Below are 24,129 nucleotides of genomic sequence, written 5' to 3'. Positions count from 1 at the left end.
TTGACCTCATACATTAATTTGGGAGTCTCTCTTCTCTTTACACTCTTTTAAAAGGTTTTGCAAGATTGGAATTATCAGTTGCTTGATTTTTTTTTTTTTTTTTTTTTTTTTTTTGCTGTTGTAGAATTTGCCTATAAAATTACCTGGTCCTGTGTTTTTGAAGGAAACTTTTTCTAATACAGTAATTCATTTCATTTAATAGTCTTTAGGAGCATTCCAATTTTCTTTTTCATCGTAAATCAGTTTTACTAATTTATACTCTTCTAGGAATTTGACCTAACATCTAAGTTTGCAAAATTATTGGCATAAAGTGGTTCATGGTATTCTCTTATCATTTAAATCTCTGCTGAATCAGAGATTTAAAAATATTATTCCTAATACTATTTACTCATGCCTTCTTCCTTTTTTTTTTTTTTTTTTTTTTGCGGTACGCGGGCCTCTCACCGTTGTGGCCTCTCCCGTTGCGGAGCACAGGCTCCGGACGCGCAGGCTCAGCGGCCATGGCTCACGGGCCCAGCCGCTCCGCGGCATGTGGTATCCTCCCGGACCGGGGCACGAACCCGTGTCCCCTGCATAGGCAGGAGGACTCTCAACCACTGCGCCACCAGGGAAGCCCCCCTTCTTTCTTTTTTACATTAGTCTTGTCAAACTTTGAGCAGCATTATTAGTCTTCATATTGCAACACAAATTGATGTGCATTCTTGGATTTTCTTGACCACATTCTTTCTCTCTCGTATGGAGCCCACCCACACTGGATCACCCCTCCACTGTCATCAGGATACTAGATCACACTGCTGAGTGAATGTGCTGACAGGCCACATGCTGTGCCCTTTGATAGCTCCCTGTGTTTTCTGCTACTCTTTTTACCTCACTCTCATAACCCTGGGCTTCTACCGCTCAAGTACAAAAGTGCTAGTAACGTTAGTCTTGACCTAATGTTCTGCTTTCTGGAGCACCCAGGCTAAAGCAGTCTTTTAAAATAACCAGATTTTGGCTTTGGTTTAGGGAGTCTTTCTTTTTATTTATTTCTGCAAGTGTCTTTATCATTTCCTTCCTCCTCCTTTCTCTGGGTTTATTTTCTGTTTTGTTTTAAGAGTTCTTAAGTTAGATGATTAGTCATTTATTCCAACCATTCTCTTTTTCTAACATCCGCCTTTAAGGCAGAGGTCAGCAAACCAAGAGCCCACGGAATCTTGTTTTTGTAAGTAAAGTTTTACTGGGACACAGGCACACCCATTTATTTTCCTGTTGTCCCTGGCTACTTCTGTGCTACAATAGCAAAGTAGAGTAGTTGTGACAGCGTTGTGACTGTAACTAGTAATATTTTACTATCTATTCCTTTACAGAAAAAGTTTGCTAACCTCTGCTTTAAGGATATAGATTTTTCTCTAAGTATTGCCAGAGTTACATCATGAATTTTGCTACATAGTGTTTTCATAACTGTCCTTAACTTAGTGTTTTCTCATATCTAGTATGATTTACTTGACTCATGGGTCATTTAGAAAGTGTGTTTCTTGAATTTCCAAACATCTTTTTTTTTTTCAAGGCTATCTGTTGGTAATTCACTTCTAACTAATTTGTTCTGTGATGAGAGAGTAGATTTGTGTGAAACTAGTTTTCTAAAAATTTTAGAAATTTTATTCCTGGCCAAGTATATGATCACTTTTGTAATTTCTTAATATATGTTTGAAAATAATGTGTATTCTCTATACATATGTAAATGTAGTGTCTTATTAATTGTATCTTTGAAATCTTTTGTATCCTTACTGATTGCTTAACCAATGAATTATTGAGAAAAGTGTTAAAATTTCCCTCTAAAGGGTGGATTTATCAGTTTCACTTACAGCACTGTCCATTTTTGCTTTATTATTTCAGATATATAACAATTAAACCTTTTATAATTTCAAGGTGAACTGATTCTCTTATGAAGATAAACATTGTCCCTATTCATTTCTAATGACATGTCTTAAGTGTGTTTCTTATAAACAGTAAATAGTTGAATTTTGTTTATGTATCTACTCTGAGAATCTTTAACTTTAATTGAATGGTAAGTCCATTTAGTTGATCGTAATTATTATTATTTTTTATTTATTTATTTATTTATTTTTCAGTACGCGGGCCTCTCACTGCTGTGGCCTCTCCCGTTGCAGAGCACAGGCTCCGGACATGCAGGCCCAGCGGCCACGGCCCACGGGCCCAGCCGCTCCACGGCATGTGGGATCCTCCCAGACCGAGGCACGAACCCATGTCCCCTGCATTGGCAGGCGGACTCTCAACCACTGCGCCACCAGGGAAGCCCTAGTTGATCGTAATTATTGATGTACCTGGTTTACTTTGATCATCTGATTTCTTATCTCTCATTTTGTCTCCCTTTAGATTGATTGACATTTCCCCCACTATATTATTTTTCTTCTTTACTTGCTTTAAAGTTATATAATTTTTCTTTCTTTCTTTTTTTAAAGGCTAATTTAGAAATTTTAACTTGCATATTTAAGTCTTAAATTAATATCTTTACCTTCCCACAACAATAAAAAAGAATTGTTTATCATCAATAACCTCCTTCCTGATTTATAGGCTGTTATTGTCCAGAATTGTGGGTATACACTGATTTTTTAAACCCCACTCTTATTGTTATTGTTTCATATCAATTGTTTACCATTTTTATTTGTTTTGGTTTTATTTTGTTTTTCTTACTGCTTCCTCTTTCTTCTCAGACCCTCTTCCTGGGATCATTTTTATTCCACATAAAATACATCCTTTAGTTAAGCCTTGTTGGTGGCAAACTTCCTTGGATTAGTTTTGTCTATAAATGTTTTTATTTAGTCTTTACACTTGAAAGATCATTTCACTGGATATCTTAATTTTTCAGACCTTAATATATAAATATATATTTATGCGTATGTTTTTGTCACTCCAGAATTATTTAATTATCTATTTATTAAAATAATTATATAATTACTATATGTAATATATAAATATGTATTGTACGTGTATAGTTTTTGTCACTGCAGAATAGATAGAAGCATTATCACCAGGTGTATCAAGAAAACTAGAAGTCTATTTCTAGTTAAACTATTAAAAGTCTATTTTATTTTCTAGTGAAGAGTCTCTTTCTAATTTGCTACCAAAAATTAATTAAACCTGACTATGCTTCAGTATATCTTCCTAAATGTGGTATTAGCTAGTGATCTACTTTATAAGAACGTCAATAAATTAAACAGCTATAAGATAATGGATGGGATGAATTTAAGGACAGGTTATTTTGCCTTAACTATGTGAATGTACCCTAAGGTGCTTGGCATCAAGAATATTAAGTTAATACATATTTGAAAAAGAATGAATCAATTTTGAAAGATTATTCTTTCAAAAGATCCAAAGGATATTTGTCTAGAAAAAAGTTGTTAACTCTAATGTATTAAAAAATATACAGGGCTTCCCTGGTGGCGCAGTGGTTGAGAGTCCGCCTGCCGATGCAGGGGATGCGGGTTCGTGCCCTGGACCGAGAGGATCCCACGTGCCGCGGAGCGGCTGGGCCTGTGAGCCATGGCCGTTGAGCCTGTGCGTCTGGAGCTTGTGCTCCGCAGCGGGAGAGGCCACAACAGTGAGAGGCCCGCGTACTGCAAAAAAATATATATATATACAGTAGGATGAAGAGGCTGAAAACCCTGAACACCAACCTTTAAAATAGGCTCTCTCAACTCTGCTCATAAAACTGCAAAAAAGGCACCGTCACCTGAGTGCTCTGCTCTTGGGAGAGCAGCTACCTGGAAACGAGATGAAGTCCTCTGTATTTACAGAGGGCTGAGAAATCTGAATACATTAAACCATCACATGTACCCTCCTCCACCCACAATAGAGGCCAAACCAAGCCAGACATACTGAGCACAAAGATGCCATAAAAATTTCTGAAAAGTCAAAGCAATCTTGAGAAAGAACAAAGCCGAAGGCATCACGCTCCATGATTTCAAACTCTTATTACCAAGTTATAGAAATTCAAATAGTATGGTACTGGCATAAAAACACATAGATCAATGGGACAGAATAGAGAGCCCAGAAATAAACTCACACATATGGTCAAATAATTTATGACAAAAGAGTTAAGAATATACAGTGAGGAAAGGACAGCTTCTTCAATAAATGGTGTTGGGAAAACTGGACAGTCACATGCAAAAAAATGAAACTGGACCACTATCTTAACACTATACACAAAAATTAACTCAAAATGGATTAAAGACTTGAACATAGACCTGAAACCAAAAGAATCCTAGAAGAAAACATAGGCGGGAGGCTCCTTGACAGAGGTCATGGAAATGATTCTCTGAATCTGACACCAAAAGCAAAGCAACAAAAGCAAAAATTAACAAGTGGGACTACATCAAACTAAAAAATTTCTGCACAGCAAAAGAAACCATCAATAAAATGAAAAGGGAAACCTACTGAATAGGAGAAAATACTTATAAATCATGTATCTGATAAGGAGCTAACATCCAAAATACCTAAAGAACTCATACAACTCAGTAGCAAAAAAGGAAATAATTCAATTTAAAAATGGGCAGAAGATCTGAATAGACATTTTTCCAAAGAAGACAGACAGGTATTACATGAAACAATGATCTACATCATTAGTCATCAGGGAAATGCCACAAATCAAAACTACAGTGAGATATCACCCCTGTTGAATAGCTATTATCAAGGAAAAAAAAAAGAAAAACTGGAAATAACAAGTACTGGTGAGGATGTGGAGAAAAGGGAAACTTTGTGCACTGTTGGTAGAAATGTTAATTGATGGAGCCACTATGGAAAAGAGCATGGAGGTTCCTCAAAAGATTAAAAGTAGAACTATCATATGATCGAGCAATTCTACTTCTGGGTTTTTATTCGAAGAAGACAAAAACACTAACTCAAAAAGATATATGCACTCCCATGTTCATTGCAGCATTATTCACAATAGCCAAGACATGGAAACAACTTAAATGTCCATTGATGGATGAATGGATAAAGAAATTGTGAGACAGATATAGATAGATAGATAGATAGATTTTAGCCATAAAAAAGAATGAAATCTTGCCTTTTGTGACAAACTCAAGGGCATTATGCTAAGTGAAATAAGTCAGAGAAAGAAAAATACATATGCTTTCTCTTAAATGTGGACTTTTAAAAATACATATATATAGTGTGTGTGTGTATGTATGTGTATATCTATATATGTATATATAGATATATGCTTATAGATACAGAGAACAGATTAATGGCTGCCAGAGGCAGGGGGTGGTGGATAGAAGAAATGGGTGAACTGTTTTTGTTTTTTGGATTTTTTTTAGCTTAAGTGTTTATTTGAAAATAAAAGCAAGCACAAAGATGCACAAGTACCTAATCACATGGACTGGTCTTTGACATGGCTCAGTGTTCCAGCAAACCTTGGTCTATCTAAGCCACTACCCCCTTACCTGGACCGTTGCAGTCACCTTCCAACTGGTCTCCCTGCTTCCACCTCTCTCCTACTACATGGAAGCCAGGGCTCTCAACCATGTCACTCCCTTCTGAAAACCTCCCAACCGCTTCTCATCAGAACACTGTCTCAACTCAATCTCATCTCAACTTCCTATTTAAAGACAGAACACAGTGGTCAAGGGTAGATTCCCTGGAGACAGACCACCTGGCTGTGGCATAGACAGGCCATGTGTGAATTTGAAGAAGTTGCTTGTCCTCTCTGAGCCTCAGTTTTCTTATGAGTACAATGGAGATAATAATAATGCCTAACTACAATATAGGGTTGATGTGATTCCCACATACAATTAGCAAGGCTTACAAGACCCTGTTAGATCCAACCCCTGCCTACCTCTAACTCCATGTCCTGCAATCTTCCCCTTGTTCATTCCACAACAGCCTCTCCAGTCTTAGGGCCTCTGACCTGTCCTCTCTCTTTTCTTTGAGAGAGAAATGAATGTTCTCTGTGGCTTCTCTCTCATACCATTCAGAGCTCAACTCAAACGTAACCTTACAATAATTTCACCTTAAATAACCACCTAGACCTCTGCAAACTGTCACTCTCTATCCCCTGATCATGTATTACTTTTCCTCATAGCTTTCAGCCTTATATGAAATCACATTTACTCCTTGTTTATATGTTCTTTGTCTCCCTCACTGGAACGTAAGCTTCATGAGGGAAGGAGTTCCATATGTCATGTTTACTATCATATCCCTAGTGCCTATTGCAGTGCCTGGTACATAGTAGGCACTCAAAAATATTCATTGAATACTAGAATAAGTGAAATGTTTACTAGGGCATATAGTTCTTTTTTCTTTTTCTTTTTTTTTTTTAAACATCCTTATTGGAATATAATTGCTTTACAATGGTGTGTTAGTTGCTGCTGTATAACAAAGTGAATCAGCTATACAAATACATATATCCCCATATCTCCTCCCTCTTGCGTCTCCCGCCCACCCTCCCTATCCCACCCCTCTAGGTGGTTACAAAGCACCAAGCTGATCTCCCTGTGCTATGTGGCTGCTTCCCACTTGCTATCTATCTTACATTTGGTAGTGTATATGGTAGTCCATGCCATATACACTTCGGCCCAGCTTACCCTTCCCCAGGGCGTATAGTTCTTCATAAATAAAATGTCAGTTACTGTTATTGTCAGAGAATATTAGACCTGGAACTGAACTTAAAAATTATCTAGCCCCATTCATTTTAGAGATGAATGAGCAATAGTCCAAATCTACAGAATTAGTGGCAGAGCTAAGACTATAACCCAAATGCTAAATGAGTGGGTACTTTCAAGAAACAATTCTGTGAAAACTAGTATTTCACTGCTCTTTAGTTCATTTTAATTCTGTGCAACAATATCCATAAGACTGATGAAGGGAATTGATAGCCATGGAAGTAGGGTAGCTCCGAGTAGCTATTCTTATTGTAGCTACAATCTATGCCATCCTGCTAGTAGTATGCCTACAATTCCAGTTACTATTTACTTATATGAATCAAAACATTGAAGACTGATGTTAAAATAAAACTATCTAGGTACAGCATTGGTCAATCTTTAATATCCTAGCTCAAATTAATTCATAAAAACAGTAACAAGATACCAAACAGAATCATGATGTAAAGGAACACTGGGAAGGCAGACTTTGGAGGGGAGGAAAAATAGGACAATTCGAGCACAGCATAGCTAGCCTGCTGGATGAGCTAGCTTATGAGCAGCACCCCAGAGTGTGTGTGTAGGAAGGTTCAGTCAGTTGGTGGGAGGAAAGCCGGGGAGCAAAAAATGACATGCTGGCAACTGTTCCCATGAGACTGTTTCAGAAAGGGGGATACCAGGACAAAGAAAAGAAAAACCATGGCACTCTTCTTTTAGCTTTATTTAGTATAAGTTCTGGGAGTAAATAGGGGGCATGAGGAAGGAATACAAGTAGGTTTCGTTGGTGAATGGAAGACAAGGGAACCCATAAAATGGTGTACCCCCAATAATTTGGGGATGAAGAAAATGTTACCCAAAACTGAACAACCACCACCTTCAGATTAGTTACTCTTGCTATTAATTGGTCAGAATGGTGCTGCCATAGAATGTAGCACAAGTAAAAACTGACCAGCCTGACTTAGGCCCAGAATGCCTCAAGCCTGTGTAAGAAGGTTGTCCTGAAGGACCCTCCGGGTCTTTGTGTTTAGATCCAGGATCGCTTCCTTTTGGCCCATCTGTACCGCCATCTTGATTTACCAATGGTTGTCTTCCTAACTCCCAACTCTTGGCTCCATTTCCTGGATTGAGTTTAGGTATCAGATTTCAAATAAACTTAAGTTTCCTCCTGTTTTCTCCATTTTGTTTTATTAGGTTGTTCTAGAAGTGTTTACTCAGCACATGCTATAGGCTGTGCTCTGTTTGCCACTGGGGATACATAAGAAACAACTACAAAAATGCCTTAATCACAGTCACACCACACACATACAAACACACACACACACACACACCCTTTTAAACTTTATGGGAAAACAGTCAGTCCTATTAGATGTTCACATTGTCTAATTCAGAATGGAACCTGTAATTTCTGAAGGTGGAGTCCCTTTTTATAAGCAACTAGATAAAAACATGTCATTTGCTCTAAGCAATGAGGTCTTGCAGAAACACTGAATAAAAAAATCATTCAAGAAATCACTGAGCCACTGTACACACACATATGAGCACTGAAAGAGATGTAAAAAATCAAACTAACTAATAAAAGAAGACCTTGCCCCCAGGGAGATATTCAGTCTTGTGGAGAAAAGGAAATTTAGGTCCCATGAAACCAAGTTTGCACAATATGATCAAGTACCAGATTATTTAGCTCAGACAAAAATAATTAGCAAGTACTTTCCAGTCATATAAACTTTTAGCAAAATTTTAAACAAACCATCTGAATGTGTTAATTTGAATCTCCTATTTTTTTCTCACTATTATATGTAACCATATGGTAGGTCACCAAAGGCAAAAAAGAGCCAGGGTAGTAAAGCCTATAAAGTCTATTCAAGAAAGGGTTGCATTCCACTACTGCTGTGACTTTAGGGCTCAGGTGCCCCATGGCCTAGAAATGGCCTCTGGCAGGAGTACAGGAGCCAAAGTTTAACAGTTTGAGGTATGAGGGACACTGCTGATACTGAACTTTTAACACCCTGAGTCCTCCCTCAAGAAGGCCTGTAAGAGAGCTACAGCCCTTCAGTGCTAATCACTTTCTATTTTCTAGATGTTCTTGAAGTGCCTACTTCTTTTTCTGTTACTTTAAACCCCCTGCCCAAGCCAAGGTGAGTCATCTTCTATAGCTATACAGTAGTTCTCACTCCATGAAGAAAAGTTTAGGTGCAGCATGAGACTCTTCTTTCATTTCCACTCCAGGGGCAAGGCCAGGTCCCTGTCAGTGGAGGTTCTCTCTGGCAATAGCCTCAGACCTCTAAGTTCCGTCTATACAGATGCCGTTGTTCAAGTGATCTATATCTGTCCTTAAAGGGCCAACTGGATTCTCAAAGTATTAGATATACAGTCGTGAACTGAAGAAACCAGTATAAAAGAGCACCCTTACAGAATCTGTATCTATATATTCTACTTTACCAAAGCCATACAGTAGTGAATTAACATGAGCATATATTTTGAAATCTTTAGGATCAATTATATTCATGTTAGCTAGTTCTCCATTGTCTAAAGAATTAAGTCCACTTCACCTTAATTTGCTTGCAGAATCGTTTTCCAGTCTTATCTCCCAATAGTCTTCCATGTACCCCCTATACTCTAGTCTTCATAGTTCCCTGAATGTGTCACATATTTTCACTCCTCTGGGTTTTACTTGATGGTGACCCTTCTGTCTGAAATGTGCTTTTAACCCCATTTTCCATCTACCAACACCTTACAGAACCCACCCAGTTCAAATACTCCCTCTCTTTTCAAATTTTCCCTGACTCCCTGGTCAAAATTAAGTATTCCTTCTAGGCTGTGTAATTTCTATCTTTGTCCTAATCTACTGTTAGTTCTTTAGATGTCTAAGCTCTCCCACTAAACTTTAAGATGCTTGAGAATAGGATTATGTATTTTGCTCCCCTTTAAATCTTCTTCAGTTCCTAGCACATGTCTTTCATATAGTATGTACTCAACAAATATTTGTTGGATGGATGGATGGATAGATGGATAACATATAGTATCTCAGTTTCCTAACATAAAAATTAACAGATGATTGCCAAGGGTCATTACCTAGCTATAAATGTCTTAGGATGCTTTTAGAAAGCTATTAGCTCTGATTTAGCTCAGTAGACACTGGGGGAAAAAAAAACACCTCAGTAGACTCACATAAGAAAGAGAAGCCTCACCGTAGTCTTATTCAGGACCCTACAGGAGGAAATCTCAGAAGAAGGTCCAGAAGAACCTCTAGGCTCTAAAGAAGGGCTAGAGCTTGGAGGAAACAGAGATAGTATATAAGTAGAAACAAGCTGAGCAACATGAAAGTATTAAGGTCCATTTCAAAGCCAAACAAAAATCAATCTTGAATTATCAATAATTTGAACTATTAATAAAATGGCTTCCTTTCATCTGTAAATATGAATGGTGGCTGAGTTTTACTCCAAATCTGTATGTTCATGTGCCAGTGGTGGATGGTGGTACATGCTGTTGCTGGCGCTCAACATGGAAATAAAGGGGCTACACAGAGTGGTTACTGGTTTCTACCTGGTATAGATTAGAGACTTTTAAAGCACATAGAAATCTTTTCCAAAGTAGACTGACATCAAAATAGCCTTCAGTTACTCAAATAAGCATCAGTTTGCAAATACCGAGAAACACAAAAAGTATAAAAATATCAATAGTCATCAAATTGGTATCAATGATATATACAGCAGACATATGTTCCATACATATGGAATTGTCCTATACCCATTTTCTATTTCCATAAGGACCTAGAAATGTCCCGTGTGTGTTTAGTCCTGAGAGTCAGGCAAACATATATGTGAAGTCAGAGCCATCCTCATTTCTCACTTTTTACAAGCTGACTTCATGTAAGTCATGGAGGTCAGAAACTGAGACATTAGTCCCCATATTCCCAAGCCTGGATTAGAAGATTCCATGATATGCTTGGGGTTTTAAATCTTCACTGTAACATATTTACATCAGTGTCACCAACTATAAGGGCACAGAGAGGGGAACTCAGGCAGTGAGAACACAGTGAGGTAGGGACGTGGGCTGGAAGACCAGCATGTGAGAATGTATTCATTCCTTCAACAATTTTCAGAGACCTACTATGTGCCAGGCACCATCCTTAGTACTGAGAATATAACAAAGAAAAAAAAAAGGACAAAATTCTGATCCTTGAGTGGCAGGAGAGACACAAACAGAATAAGAAAATAAAATATGTAGTATGTTAGATGGTGATAAGTGTGAAAGGTGAAGAAAAATCAGCAGTACGAAAGAGACAGTTAATGTAAAAGTCACTCTTAATTGAAAACACTGAGGTCTAAGATATTAACATCTACACAATAATATTGGGGTGAAAATTATGAAGTTAGTGATGCTTGGCCTCTTTCCTCCTTATCCTTACCCTTTAGGTGCCATATTTTTTTCCTTTTGTTAACGTACCCTCTCTTTCCCCTATTTCCCTAGGAGATCCAGCGTAACCAACTGTGGAATTGAACCTGCCAGTACTCTGGTGACCATTCCTTTTCTTTCAACCCCACATGCCATAATACCAGATCAAGGTTTTATTTCTAGGTAATCTGATAATCCAAGAGGAGGCACAGCAACATCCAAATCCACTCCCAGACCACTCCATTTACCATGGAGATAATGCCTTAATCTAAAGGAGTATCTTGAATGTCAGGAATTCCATGCACCTTGTCATATGGTGAGAGAGAAGTCTGGGGCAAAGGAGCATATCTTCCCCAACAGCATATTATACCTAACCTATGGGTGAGACAGAGGTTAACCTTAAATCTCTTGTACTCTAAAACCCCAGTAAACCTACTTTTAATTTTCATTTGATCTGGGGAGTTTAAACTAGATGCAGAGCCCTTTGGGCTCTGTGAGTTATTTGCCTTCTTATGTGTATTCTGGAGGGTTCACCAGGACATGAACATGAGTGACATGCACTTAGCACAGCCAGAGACCAGAGCAAAGCCCAAGAATCAGTAAACGTATTTGTCATCACCTATAAAGCAGCTGGAAGTCAGGCCCAGGTTCCTGTTGTCCGTAAAAACACTATTTGGGACTGCAACCTTCATACATGCAGAAACCCAAGCAGGAACACGTGCACACCCACAGGATTTCATTTGGCAAAGGCTTCTAGGGAGCAGGTGGGAGAGCTATTTAGATTTTTTTTCCAGTTAACTGAGTTAGAAATTGTAGTAAATAAACAGTTTTAAAGTACATTGTCTACCCTCTAAACAGTTCCCGAATCATTGAAGAGCAGCTGCTTCAGGATCCCAGGTGGCTCGTAGAAGCACAGGCTGAGCATGGGTGCTGGGGACCTGGCAAAGGGAATGCCCATCCACTGGGGAGAAGGACCTACCATGAGAATATGTATTATATCACATCATATATTGTAGCGCAGAGGAGAAAATATGCATAGTATGAGATACTGTGCTCATTACAGCTCTACAAACATTACCACATTTAATGATCTCAAAAGCTACATGAAAAGTTATCAATATTCCCATTTTAGAGATGAGGAAACAGTCAGGGTCTTACAGCCTGCAAATGATCAATCGAGAATTCACACTCAGGTCTGTTTTACCTTGAGCTCTTAAACACTCTCTTATCAAAGACTACAAGTGACGATGGTGTTGACACTGATGACAAAGATGATAATGGTGATCTGAAAATGGCGGGGGTACCAGAGAGACCATCAACTTTAAGGCTGATAATAGGAGAGAACTAAGACATGCAATTTTAAAAAATTGGTCTAGCTAGGGAAAATTTATACTAATTATAGTCATTTATGTGAATCATGTACAATTATGCCTAATTATGAGTCACTACAATAATATTTATGTACAAAAATAAATATGTCAGAATAACTTTGATCTAAAATGTATTTGATTAGAATAGTGAGCTCCAGACATATGTAATCAGACTTCACTGTTGCCCAGGTTCTAATGTGCATGTGTGACATCTTTATAGCATTTTATATTTTATAAAGTATGCTTTCTGAGGTCATCCTCAAGCAGCAGACATTATCAGATGTTGAGGGGAAGGAGGCAGCCAGTAGTAACAAAATAGGGCTTGGCTCTGGAGACACTCAGGGTGTGGTCATTGCATCCTGACCCCTTCCTGTGAATTAATTATGACAGTCACCATTCTATAGATTAGGAAGGAAACTGAGGCTAGATTCAATGAAATAGCTCATTCATAGAGTTTAGTTTTCTATTCAACACTAAAAAAGTGAAATTTATGGCTAGTGAAACATCCAGATTCAGTACTAAAAAAAAAATCTCCTCCTTTCTTTAAAGAAATCAAAAGCCCCCCCCACCCCATTCTCTATTAGCTGGGGGAAATCTCACTTTAATTTTTTTTTTTTTTTTTTTGCGGTACACGGGCCTCTCACTGTTGTGGCCTCTCCTGTTGCGGAGCACAGGCTCCGGACGCGCAGGCTCAGTGGCCATGGCTCACGGGCCCAGCCGGCATGCGGGATCTTCCCGGACCGGGGCACGAACCCGTGTCCCCTGCATCAGCAGGCAGACCCCCAACCACTGCGCCACCAGGGAAGCCCTCACTTTAATTTTTTAAAATATAACTTCCCATCTACTTAGCCCAATTGTTTCGGTTGTCGGGACCAGCTTTATGAATGAAAATAAAGAGCCAGCTGGGGGCTACAACCTAATCAAAAACAAGGAACCACCAGCCAGCCCACACGCCTAGACTCCCATTACACCTGTCACTCCTCAAGGACCAGAGAATTTTAACTAGGTAAACATCTACCCTCATCCAGGGAAGGGAAAATTCCTGATAAAGATTAAATAAGCAACATTATCCAAATTTAATTCTATGGAAAGCAGAGGAGAAATAATGGAAATAATGTTTGGTAGAGGAAGAGGGAGGTAAAAATCAGAAGCTTGGGCCACTGCCTGCAGCAGGACCCTTCAGAGGAGAGGGCACTAAAGTACGTAACAAAAATCAAGCTTTACTTTAGGTTCAAGTTTTGCATCCACAGACATGAGAAGGGATCAGGTAAGGTGCACAACCAGATCTTTACAGTGGGATGACCCTGAATTGCTAAAAATACAGCGAATTCCCTGAAAGGCAAATTTCCATACTTAAGACATCGGTTGAACAAACATCTCCCCAAACTAAGGACAATGTGTTGCTTGTGTTTAGGATTCTGCAAGCCACGTTGCCTACCCACTGATACAGGTAATCAAAAATTGCCAGAGGAAGAGTCAATCAACATTTGCATCAAGAGGCTGTGCACGGTAGACACTCTGAGAACTGACCTTTCAGTCTGTGCACTTGGGGCCGTGTCCATCCGAGGCTCATTTCCATTCACAAGGCCTGGTCATATTATACTTAAGCAGAATGTCAGCAATCCAGACCATGGAATAATCCCAGGGCGTTGTCCCTTTGTACTTTCCAACTTTAAAATGGATGTGCAATGACATTTGGAGTAACTAGTGTGACTAATGTCGCTGTTTTACACTGGTTGTTGAGACAATATTAATAGCTAATATTTACCGAGGACTTAACTATATTTTGGGCACTCTTCCAAGCACCTTACATGGATTAACTCATTTAATCCTCACAACAATGCTTGGAGAGACGCACTATTACTACTCTCATTTAACCCATGAGAAAATAGGCGCAGAAGTTAAGAAACATCCACAAGGCCGTAGATGTTAATAAGAAAATTTTTGTACCGCAGAGGTATGGAAAAGTGAAATTAATTGTTAGAAATGCATCTGAAGTCATATCCTTGCTACCTCAAAACCAGACTGAGCTCCCTCGTGACCTCCAGCTGTTGGAGGCGTGGAACATTAAGATGTTTTATTCATCTATGTAACTTCCAGTCACTTGCCAAGGTCCAGGCTGGTCAATAAATGTTGAATGGATACCCTGCTTACTTTATATTTTGTGATATCTATATCTATATGACAATTTTAAAGGGTGTTTAAAGGCTGGCACAATCTGCATTCATTTTGATGATCCAGTCTATCATTTATTAACCCCACTAATCTGTCTGCCTGCCAATCTCTCTCTTATACACTGTAACAGATGATACATTGTCTTTTATGTTGACATTTTCATCCAAGGACCTTGAGGTGTATTGTGAGCCCGATCCTGCTCATAAAAATATTCATGCATTCCAGGGAGCGCATTCACTCAGAATCTGAGGGTTCATCCACGGCTGCAACCTGGCAGACAGCTCAGGATCCTGCTGCAGATGAGTTTTGCTTGGCTGGCCACGTTTAAGAATTTTTTTTATTTGAATGTGTAGATCAGGCCCATCTCTCTCTGCAAATAAAGCCTGATTCACACATTTAGTTACCTGCCTGGCCCCAAAAGTGTTTAAAAGTGAGCCCTCTAATCTACTGCTACCTAGGGATTTGGAGTAGACTGAATTTAAGACCTCTGTGTCCCTGGAGTTTATAATCTGTGGCCAACGCTTTAGGTGGATAGGAAACTTTTCAGGCAATGGGGCAATGAAACATTCTTTTATTCCAAGCTACTCCTTCCATATACACATATCTAATTCTCCTGGAGGAGACTCAGAATCTCTTCACTCCTATTTTCAAGGCATCCCAGAGATATACATTATTGCCATGTCTTCAGAAATGGATGAACTAAGACCTAGGGAAGGGCAGACAATCCTACAGGTATCTGGTGATGGAAATGCCACCAAATAAAGCGAATGCTTTTGCTCTGATTTCACCCATTTGACTGGTATGTTCTGTTCTGTTTTTCATCTTAAAATCCCTCTTGCAAAGAAATGAGATTTACTCAAGACATCACTATGGTTTATTCTTGGACTCCTCTTTTCTAGGCAGCCTGGACAGAAGAGAGGCCGACTTGGAGGTGGACCACTGCTATAGTTGAGAGCAATATCTATGTGTCCTGGATGATAGAGATGAAGGGGCTCTTGAGGGGCTCACACTTTTCCTGGATTGCCTGCCTTATTTTGATGAGACTGCTTGGATTCAGCTTTTGGTTCAATGTGAAGTTGTGGCCAACTAAATCCCACTTACTGCCCCAGTGTTATTTACAGTCTGGATCTGGTCCACAGCATACAGTACAGCAGTGCCAATCAATACTTCTTACACTGTGGAACATTTAGGTGCCATTGATGGAGAACTTTCCATTTCTTCCCGTAGTCCCACTGACTAGCTCTCTCTGCTCAGGCCCATTAGAGAACTCAACTGTGAAATTATCAGAGAGTAAATGCCAGTCCCTGTCACTGATGTGTTTGAGAAGCAGGTACCTTCCAGTAAGAGCCTTTTCTATTTGCTCTGTTGGAGGATAGGCAGCTCTCCTTGGCATTCTCCTTTATTGCTGTAGGAATTGTTCTAATTGTCCCTGATCTGGTTTCAGGGACTCTGGAGCATTTGCCTGGGATAATGAAGAGCAACACATCACCAAATATGATAACTGACAATGGAGTGTTGTCACTTGAACATTCTTCTTCTTCAGGAAGGCGCTGCCTTAGTACTCTGTTTGAAGTAGAGTCACCCCATCTTATAGCAATCTGAGGCTTTCTTTTTCTAACTGTTGTCTCTGATTCTGAATTATCTAAAACAAAGTATTTATTAGCACCAGTCCTGGCTGCGAACAGCAATCTTCCCAATGCCTGAAATGAGGTTGGCCACTTTCTCCCATGTAGCTCAAGGATTCCTCTCCTGTGATCAAAGGTCATAAGTAGATAAAGATGGAGTCTCTGTGCCACCACCCCCAGAACCCAGACTTCCGTGCCCTGGTGCTTCTTCTGCCTACTCAGGGTTCCCCAGGAACCAGTGCAGTGCTCACCCAGGCTTGCCCCTCTCAGGAATGCTCCCAAGTGCTCTCAGGTGTCACGACTCCAATTCCTATTTCTTCAGAAACTGGCTCTGCTAATGATGCTAATCATTAACGGCACCTGCTGAGCTAACAATTTTGCATTTCTATATTTTGCTAGAGGGAATTTCTTGAGTCAATGCTTCATCCCAAAGGCAGACCAAGGAAAATGTTAGCCTTCTGGGTCACACTGACACTGACGCCAACTCAGATTTGCATTCTTACACTTTCCTGAAAGTTGTGCTGCCTTGCTCTTCACATGGGTTGGTTCCTATGGCATAAAACCACATGTAAACTAAACTCAGTAGAAAACTGTTGATGGCCTGTAAGGTTCTGTCTCTAGAGCTCTCTCCTGCCTCCTTTGCACTCTGAAAAGTAAGCAGCAACAAGCAGCTGTCACCCCGGAGGGGATGGCTCCTGTGAAAATTTCTGAATCTCTCTGTGATCTGATTTTAGGATATAATGTTTGCTGTCCCTCTTCTTGGGCACCAGATCCAATAAAGTAAGACCTCTTCAAGTAGTCAAGCCTGAATGGGGGCTGGGAGACCTGTAATCAATGAGGAGTTCACTGTCTAAGGAGGTGGAAGGTGAAAGGAAAAGAAAAAACCAACAAAGAAAAACAGGGCCTCGTGCCTCAGTGTCTCCTACTGGTAAGGCCATGTCCGGCCTAAAAGGACAATAGCCCACAGCATTCCTGTAGAGTCAGCAATGTGCTCTGAGCTAGACAAGGGAAGAAGTGCATTTGAGGAGAGGAGACACAGCTCTTTGATTTTTGAATACTGCATCATCAGTCTCAGAGCTGATCTGAACTTTGTTTTCTAACAATCAGGAATCAGAAATGACATAAGGAGGGAAAAAAACAATCCTGGCACCTCACAAGGCCCATCCCTGTAGCAGGATCAGGACCAAGGTACCAGCACTTTTCATTCCCTCTCTCTGAGTTGAAGAGGTGCTATGATGGCAAAACTCACTGAAGCAAAGGAAGCTGCAGTGGCTGGAAATGTCTTTGTCCCTAAAATACCCCACCGGCTTCCAAACAGGAAGATGGCTGAGAGGATGTCAGCCTGAAGCCCGAGGACCCGACGTGGCTCCCTGGGGAGAAGTGGTGCCCTGCAGCCTCAGCATTGGCTGGGATCCACCACAAAAGCATCTGCTTCATCCAGGTGCGGCCAGAAAGGAACTTTTCAAAGGCCCTGACTCTCCAAACAGACGTGACTGAAGCAGCAAAATCCCTGGGAGGAAAAGCAGCGTGGGCTTTATAAGAAAGCTGGTCCCGGTGCTCTGGGGGAAAGGACAATGGGGCTCATAAAAGAAATGGGAGGGAGGAAACGGGAGGGGTAGCTTTGAAGGGAAGAGATAAGGGATTCAATAGGAACAGGTGGTCCAATGGGAAATCGTAGCTTTGGTAATTATCTGAGAAGAAGTAACTCTGAAGGTTCTGTTTGGTGGCTGGAATCCTGGGGACCTAACTAGGCTTTTGAAGGCTCTTGCACCAACTGACTTGTCTTCTCAATCAAGTTTTCTAGTCAAATAGCTTGAGGGAAGCTGGCGTTTGCTTTAGTCAAGTAATTTCCCAGATATGCTGGGGCTGGACCAACACTGGAGACCGTCTAACGACTCTGGGATGAAAGAGAGGCCCTGAGACAGAGAGCATTTTAGAGGAAGGGGAAATACGCTTTTCGACAAGATCCAGTCACAAGCAGGGCTGATTTCCTCGTGCAGGAGAAACACAATGATAATACCCGATGAAGCACACCCTCTTCTCCCTTTTGAGGTACTGTTGGAATGACCGTTGCCTCTCGTGACTCTTCTGTGAAGCTACTAAAGCAAGTTCTACCTCGATACAGTGTGGAAGATCTCCATTTTCTTAAGGGACTCATTCAAGGTCACAGTGAGCTAGGGCTAGAAATAAGAATTCCTGCCTCCGAGTTCAATTTTTTTATTCTATCATTCCACTGCTATTGGGTAAATCTTGTATTAAGGGTAGCTTAAAGACAGAGCTAATAAAGAAGAGTTTATATGGATGTGGGGTAGTGGGAAATGAGCTGGAGTGTTGGTTTCTGAAGACATTTCAGGGCCTACACAAGAGATTGGGAAGAATCAGGCAAGAGGATGCAAGTCAATTAGAAAATGATGAAGCCAGTGGCTTCTAAACTAAACTCACTTTAAGTTGTAAGTTAAAGGAAGAGCCAAATGATGAAATAAAATTCCTTCCCAGCAAGTAGTGAAAACAGGTGATCACAAAAAAAGCAACAGAGGCAAGTGAACACAGATATTCATAATAAGATCTATTTCAATACAAATCCTTCAAAAATAATTACCAGGGTATTTTGCTCTCCAGATAAATTCCTCCCACCCTTTCTTTTTCAACATTTTTTCCCCTCAGATCAACCCTAAGGAACCCAGGAAATATATTTGTCTTCCTCTAATTCAGAATTGGAAAAGAAATAAAGAATTGTGAAAAAAATGTATTTCACTTAAGTGTCCTCATCCAGCTTGACAATCATATTCGCATCAGAAAAAATATTCAGACGTCAGACACACCTTATTCAACTGCAGACCTGTTCTTGGTCCCACTCCTCTTACACTGGGCTGCAACGCACGCCAAACATTTCCAGGTTCACAGTCACCATCACCTCATTCCCTGGAGCTCGGCAGCTCCCAATCCCCCAGGACAACCCTGGTCACGGCAATTAGTGCCTCTGGGGAGAAGCTCCACCCCCACCCCCACCCCCACCCCCGTGCTGATGTGACCTTCTGACACAAGTTAATTTCTGTGAGAAGGAACTGGCTTCCTTCTACATCCACCCAGGGCATTTCCCTGGAAAGGAGGGGATATCAGGTGTCCAGCTATCCTGCTACAGCTCCTTAGTAAGATCAGCTTTCCAAAGCCAAAGGAAAAGGGACTGAGAAAGTGCGAAGCCATATTGGGAGACCCAGAGCGTGGGAATATTCTGCTTTTTTGCCATTTTAACCATTAGACCGGATTCGGCAGCACAGCACAGCCCTGCTGTCCAACCACACACACCTGGTACTGGGTCTGCATTCTGGCACTCCCTCCATCACCAAGCACCGTCGCCCCGAGAGCAGATGTGCTTGAAGGAAAAAGTCACTGTTGTCCACCTCCTCGCCCCGCCTCCCTGAGGAAAAGCTACCAAAAGCAAGACACTGGCAACAAGCCGCTGTTATGTAAATGGACTCAGCTGAGGGGAGAAGCAAGCAGCAATCTATAAACCACCAAAGGAAAGTTCAGTGTCATCCCAACCTGGCACGAGCACGTGCTCTGGACCGACGTGAGCTCATGCAGCTCAAATTCAGGGATTTGTCCTAGTCACCCTGTAGGGAGGAAGCCAAGACCACAGGAGCAGTCTCAGTTCTCAGCCCAAGTGCCTTCTCCCATCGCTTGAGAGCTGCAAATTTAGATGAAGGAGGACAACTTTCTACAAGGAGGGTTAAATGAGGCATCTATGACCTATCTTTAATGGAAACTAATAGAAAGGAACACCATCTCATTTTGAGTTCTGTCTCGGTTAACTTTGTGGTGGAGAGGGCGTTGGCAAAGAGAAGGCTGTGGCATTTTAAAACAGCAAGCTGAGGCTTGGAGGTTTTCCTTTCTCTCTTTTTTCACGGATGCTGTAGTCCAAGGGGAAAAAAATCGGGGGGAGAGACCATCTTCTTCCTGGCACTCTCAAAGCATGAAGCAGTGCCAGCCGCTCCACCAACCGTCTGGAGATAGGGTAATTGTCACTCTTCTCACCCTAACTTCTTGCTCTCAGATCGGCGGCTGGCAGGTTTATCTGCTTCTGAGCAGCTTCAGAGCCACTGACAGTGACAGTGACACTGGCTACGTCAGCAAGAGCAATCGGAAGGGAGGATGATGCCACTGCCAGCAGCAGTGGGAGAGAAAATTGTAGCCTTCGAGAAAATTCTTAGGTCTATCCGTCTGGCTGACGCGCTCTCATTGACTTAGATGACTGCCATGACGAATCACTTAGATGATTTCGGAAGGCCAGGAGAGAATCGGTAGTTTTACACAGCCATTTTCAAGTTTGGGGTATAGGAGCTTTTAGTTAACATGATGTGCTTACATTCCAAACCCCTTGTGTAAGACCTGCCCCCGACTTAGGAAAGGGTGGGCTTCAAATGTATCAGAGGAGGCAACCAAGATGAACACTACCGCCCAGCTAGTGCCTGAAGCACCAGTACACACGCCTACAGGGATTACTGCAGTAATTCTGGTCCATTTCAGGTCATCGATAGTTCTAGCTGCTTTCATTTTTGTCACTATCATGATAAATAGGACACGGTAACCATCAACAATTTGACAAGGGTCCTTGACACAGTACTAGTCTATGGTCTATTTTTTTTTAAGTAGGTTAGAAAGCCCCTGCTCCTGGAGTAGCAACCCTCTGAAGTTCACGGTTGCAAAGACAGAATTCTATTTCATCGTCAAAAATCAACCACCTTCTGGTCCAGGACAATGTTAAGGCAAAGAGGCATTACATGACTAACATATGGCCAAAATGCTTTCAAAGACACTGTTTTGGGAAAAGAAAGAAACTCTAAGGTAAAGGTAGGTGGGGGAGTTTAAACTGAAATATTACGTTCTCAAACCTAGTCTTGGTCAGAAGTGAAAATTTTCCACTGATAGCACAGTCCCATAATTCCTGACACCTCTAAAAGCAGCAAGATAAAACCAAAATCTCATGCAGATCAAAAGCTTACATCAATTAGGTTTGGAGAAATAATTTTGTCTAATTCATGGATACAGAGGGAGAGAGTCAGGGTTCAGAAAGCGGCAGTTCTCATCTCAGTATATTCTTAAGACTATAACCTCTGGAGTAATGCTCAATGTCAGGCTCTAGTGGGAATTTAATTTAACATTATGGAATGACAGTGATCAGTAACTTGCTGGGCAACCATGGCCAAGTCACTTGATTTCCTGTGCCTCAGTTTCATCATCTATTCTCTCCCCAATAAGCCAAAGCTGAAAGAAGTTAAGCTGCTTCATAGGGTTACTGAGGAACACACCTAAAAATGCTTAAGGTGATTACTAGAAGGAAAAGGATCAAGGCCACATTTGGAATCACTAGCCCCCATGGTCACTTGCAGGTCTCAACAGAAGCCATAACTGACATGCAGTACCTCTGCAACAAAGGTTCTTAACCTGGATCCTTGAACCACACAGGGGGCCATGAATGGGCTTTAAAAGGAGCCTACCTCCTAAAGTGGGCTCTTTAAAAGAGCCCACTGCTCTACGGTAAGCCTTGGTTACAGGTGTACCAAAAAAACAGTGACACTGCCTGATGGAGAGGAAAAGTCAGGAAAGATGGCCACAGAAGCCAAGAGAAACACATAGGATCGGATCTCAAGAAAACCACTAGGACTTCGCCTTGACCCTCTCGGTCATCTACCCAACACTGAGCCTGTCTGTCAGAATGGAGCTTCTTCCATCAACAATACCTAGAAGATCATTAATAAGAAGCAGAAGAAATGACTGATTGAGGAAGGCACAAGGCAGGAAGCACCTGAGCTGCCATCCACGCAATACCAAGAACACCTGTTGGAAGGATAGCCTAAGGATCTCACAGGGCTTTGGTGGGAACAGGCAGATTTACAGCAAAAGGGCTGTAAGGAGTGGTATGTGTGGTTGTCTTGTGTGCAGTGTGAGAGATGAGGATGGGGTCTGGGTCTGCAGATCAGAGCCAGGATGAAAAGATGGATAATTCTGCAGTATCAGAAGGTAGTACCAGAAGGGTACTGGGTCCCAAACGAGATCCAAGTCCCACCCCCAAAAGAGAAACCATGTTTGGAAGAGAAACTAAAGGGAATTGTAAGGAAGCACTCCATGAAGGAGAGGGAATGGTGCAAAAGATGGACAAGAGCTCAGTTGTGATCTTCAGAGACCAGGTTTGAAGGCGGCACTTGAAGAGAAGGAGAGAAGGAAGGATTCCAATCCCTGACGGCTAGGCAGCGCATATAAAATGATCTAACACTTACAGAGCAATTTACGGTTTACAAAACATTATGACATTCACTATCTCATTTAATCCTTATCACCCTGAAATGTTGGTTGTATTTTTTTCATTTTACCCATGAGGAAACTGAGGCTTGGAAGGACGGATTATGCGACTCGCTCAAGGTCACTTGGCGAAAATCAGAGCTGGGACGCACCCCAATGTCCCCACCCCTACTGGTTGTCGTCCACCCCGAAAACCTTCACATCAACTCCTAAGGGGCAAGGTGGATGTGGTTACGACAGACTCCACCCCAGCCCCCAACCCCGCCACTTCCCCTAAAATCTGGAGCGGAGCAGCGCCCTCCGGTGCCAGGGAGGGGACCTGAGTGACGCGGAGCCAGAGCCCGGGGTTTCCCTGTCCTGCGGGGCTCGGAAAAGCGGGTAGCAGAAGCCACGGCTCTTACACTCGGCGCAGTCAAGCAACGCTCCAGCAGCAGCTGCCGGCTTGGGGCTGAACGTGCGAGGGGCAGTGCCGGGCGATTTCCCTTCCGAGCGATCCCAGGACTGGGACCCAGCGCCTGCGCCCACTTCTCGGTGCCCCATGCTCGCCCCTGCCCCGCTGGTTCCTTCTGGCGGTTCCCCAGTGCGTGGAGGAGGCGACAGGGGGCTGGGGTGGAGTGCTGGGGTGAAAGAGCGGGGTCCACTCTGGGGCGAGAGCCTCCACTTCTGATCCTCCGGGTCAGAACAACAGCGAGCGAACCCTGGCTGGAAGTTTGGGCATCAAAGGTTTCGGATCAAGTAGCAAGTTGCCCGGAGAGCGGTAGAGGTGGAGGTGGAGGTCTGGGGTCAGGGGAAGAAGGGACAGGCGGGAGAAGGTGCCCCTTCCCGCGCAGCCCCCTCGCGGCCCCGCGGGTGCGGAGAACGCGCCAGGCTCCTGGCATCGGGCACCGCGCATCGGGCACCGCGGCGCAGCGCAGCCCCTCCTCGCCCGGCTCCGCGCTCCTCCCCACCTGCCCGCCGCCTCGCCCCCGCCGCGGAGACTTACAGTCCGCAGGAACTGGATCTCGTCCTCGCCTCCTTCTCCCCCTTCGGCCATGGTTCCCGAGGCGTCGGCGGTGCCCCAGCCGCCGGCGCCTCTGCTTCGCCCGGCAGCCGCTCGGCGTGCGCCCGCGGCTGCTGCGCTCTTTCTCCTCCTCCTCTTCCTCCTCCTCCTCCTCCGGCTCCTGGCTCAGCCTCAGCAGCGCCGAGCTAATCCCCGACCATATAGGGAGCTGGGCTAACACTGCACTGCAGAGCGCCAACGCCAGCCAGGCAGCCCGCCTACCCTCTCGCTTCTCGCCCCAGCCAAGTGTGCGGCGGCCGCGGGGCCCGCGTAGAGCGCAGCGCCGGGCGCACGGAGCGGACGGGGGGCGGCGCAGGCACCCGGGCGGGGGCCGTGGGGCCTCCCCCGCACCGCGCCGCGCCGCGCCGCGCTGCTCTGCCCGCTCCGCGGAGACGCGCGCCCCGCGGCGACGGGAGGGTGCCCCTACCCCGCGCCGATTTGCAAACAAAGGCCAGGTGCTTAGCTCCAGCGTTCCCAGATTGGGCGCCAACCCCCTCGCTTTGCACACTTTCCCCTCGTGTGTGTGTGGCGCAGTGGGGCCGGGGGCGACACGAATGTTTTGCTCCGACCCGAGCGCCTCCTTC

General features: G+C 42.9%; 1 protein-coding gene across 3 annotated transcripts in view; it reads right to left on the bottom strand.

Moving 5' to 3' along the window:
• The window catches only part of RYR3 (ryanodine receptor 3), a gene marked incomplete at its 5' end in the record, with an annotated part of 560,922 nt that extends 537,383 nt beyond the window's left edge, over positions 1–23,539 (bottom strand). For all 3 annotated transcript variants that reach the window (XM_082617154.1, XM_082617153.1, XM_082617155.1), the window contains one exon: positions 23,489–23,539. In XM_082617154.1, coding sequence (XP_082473280.1) covers positions 23,489–23,539 — 51 coding nt within the window. The remainder of the gene's footprint in view (positions 1–23,488) is intronic.
• Between the last annotated feature and the right edge of the window lie 590 nt (positions 23,540–24,129).

Source organism: Mesoplodon mirus (assembly GCF_964341445.2).
Source record: "Mesoplodon mirus genome assembly, chromosome: 4".
Taxonomy (NCBI): Eukaryota; Metazoa; Chordata; class Mammalia; order Artiodactyla; family Ziphiidae; genus Mesoplodon; species Mesoplodon mirus.
The sequence above is the reverse complement of the archived record's forward strand: the minus strand, read 5'-3'. Positions and strand labels throughout refer to the sequence as shown.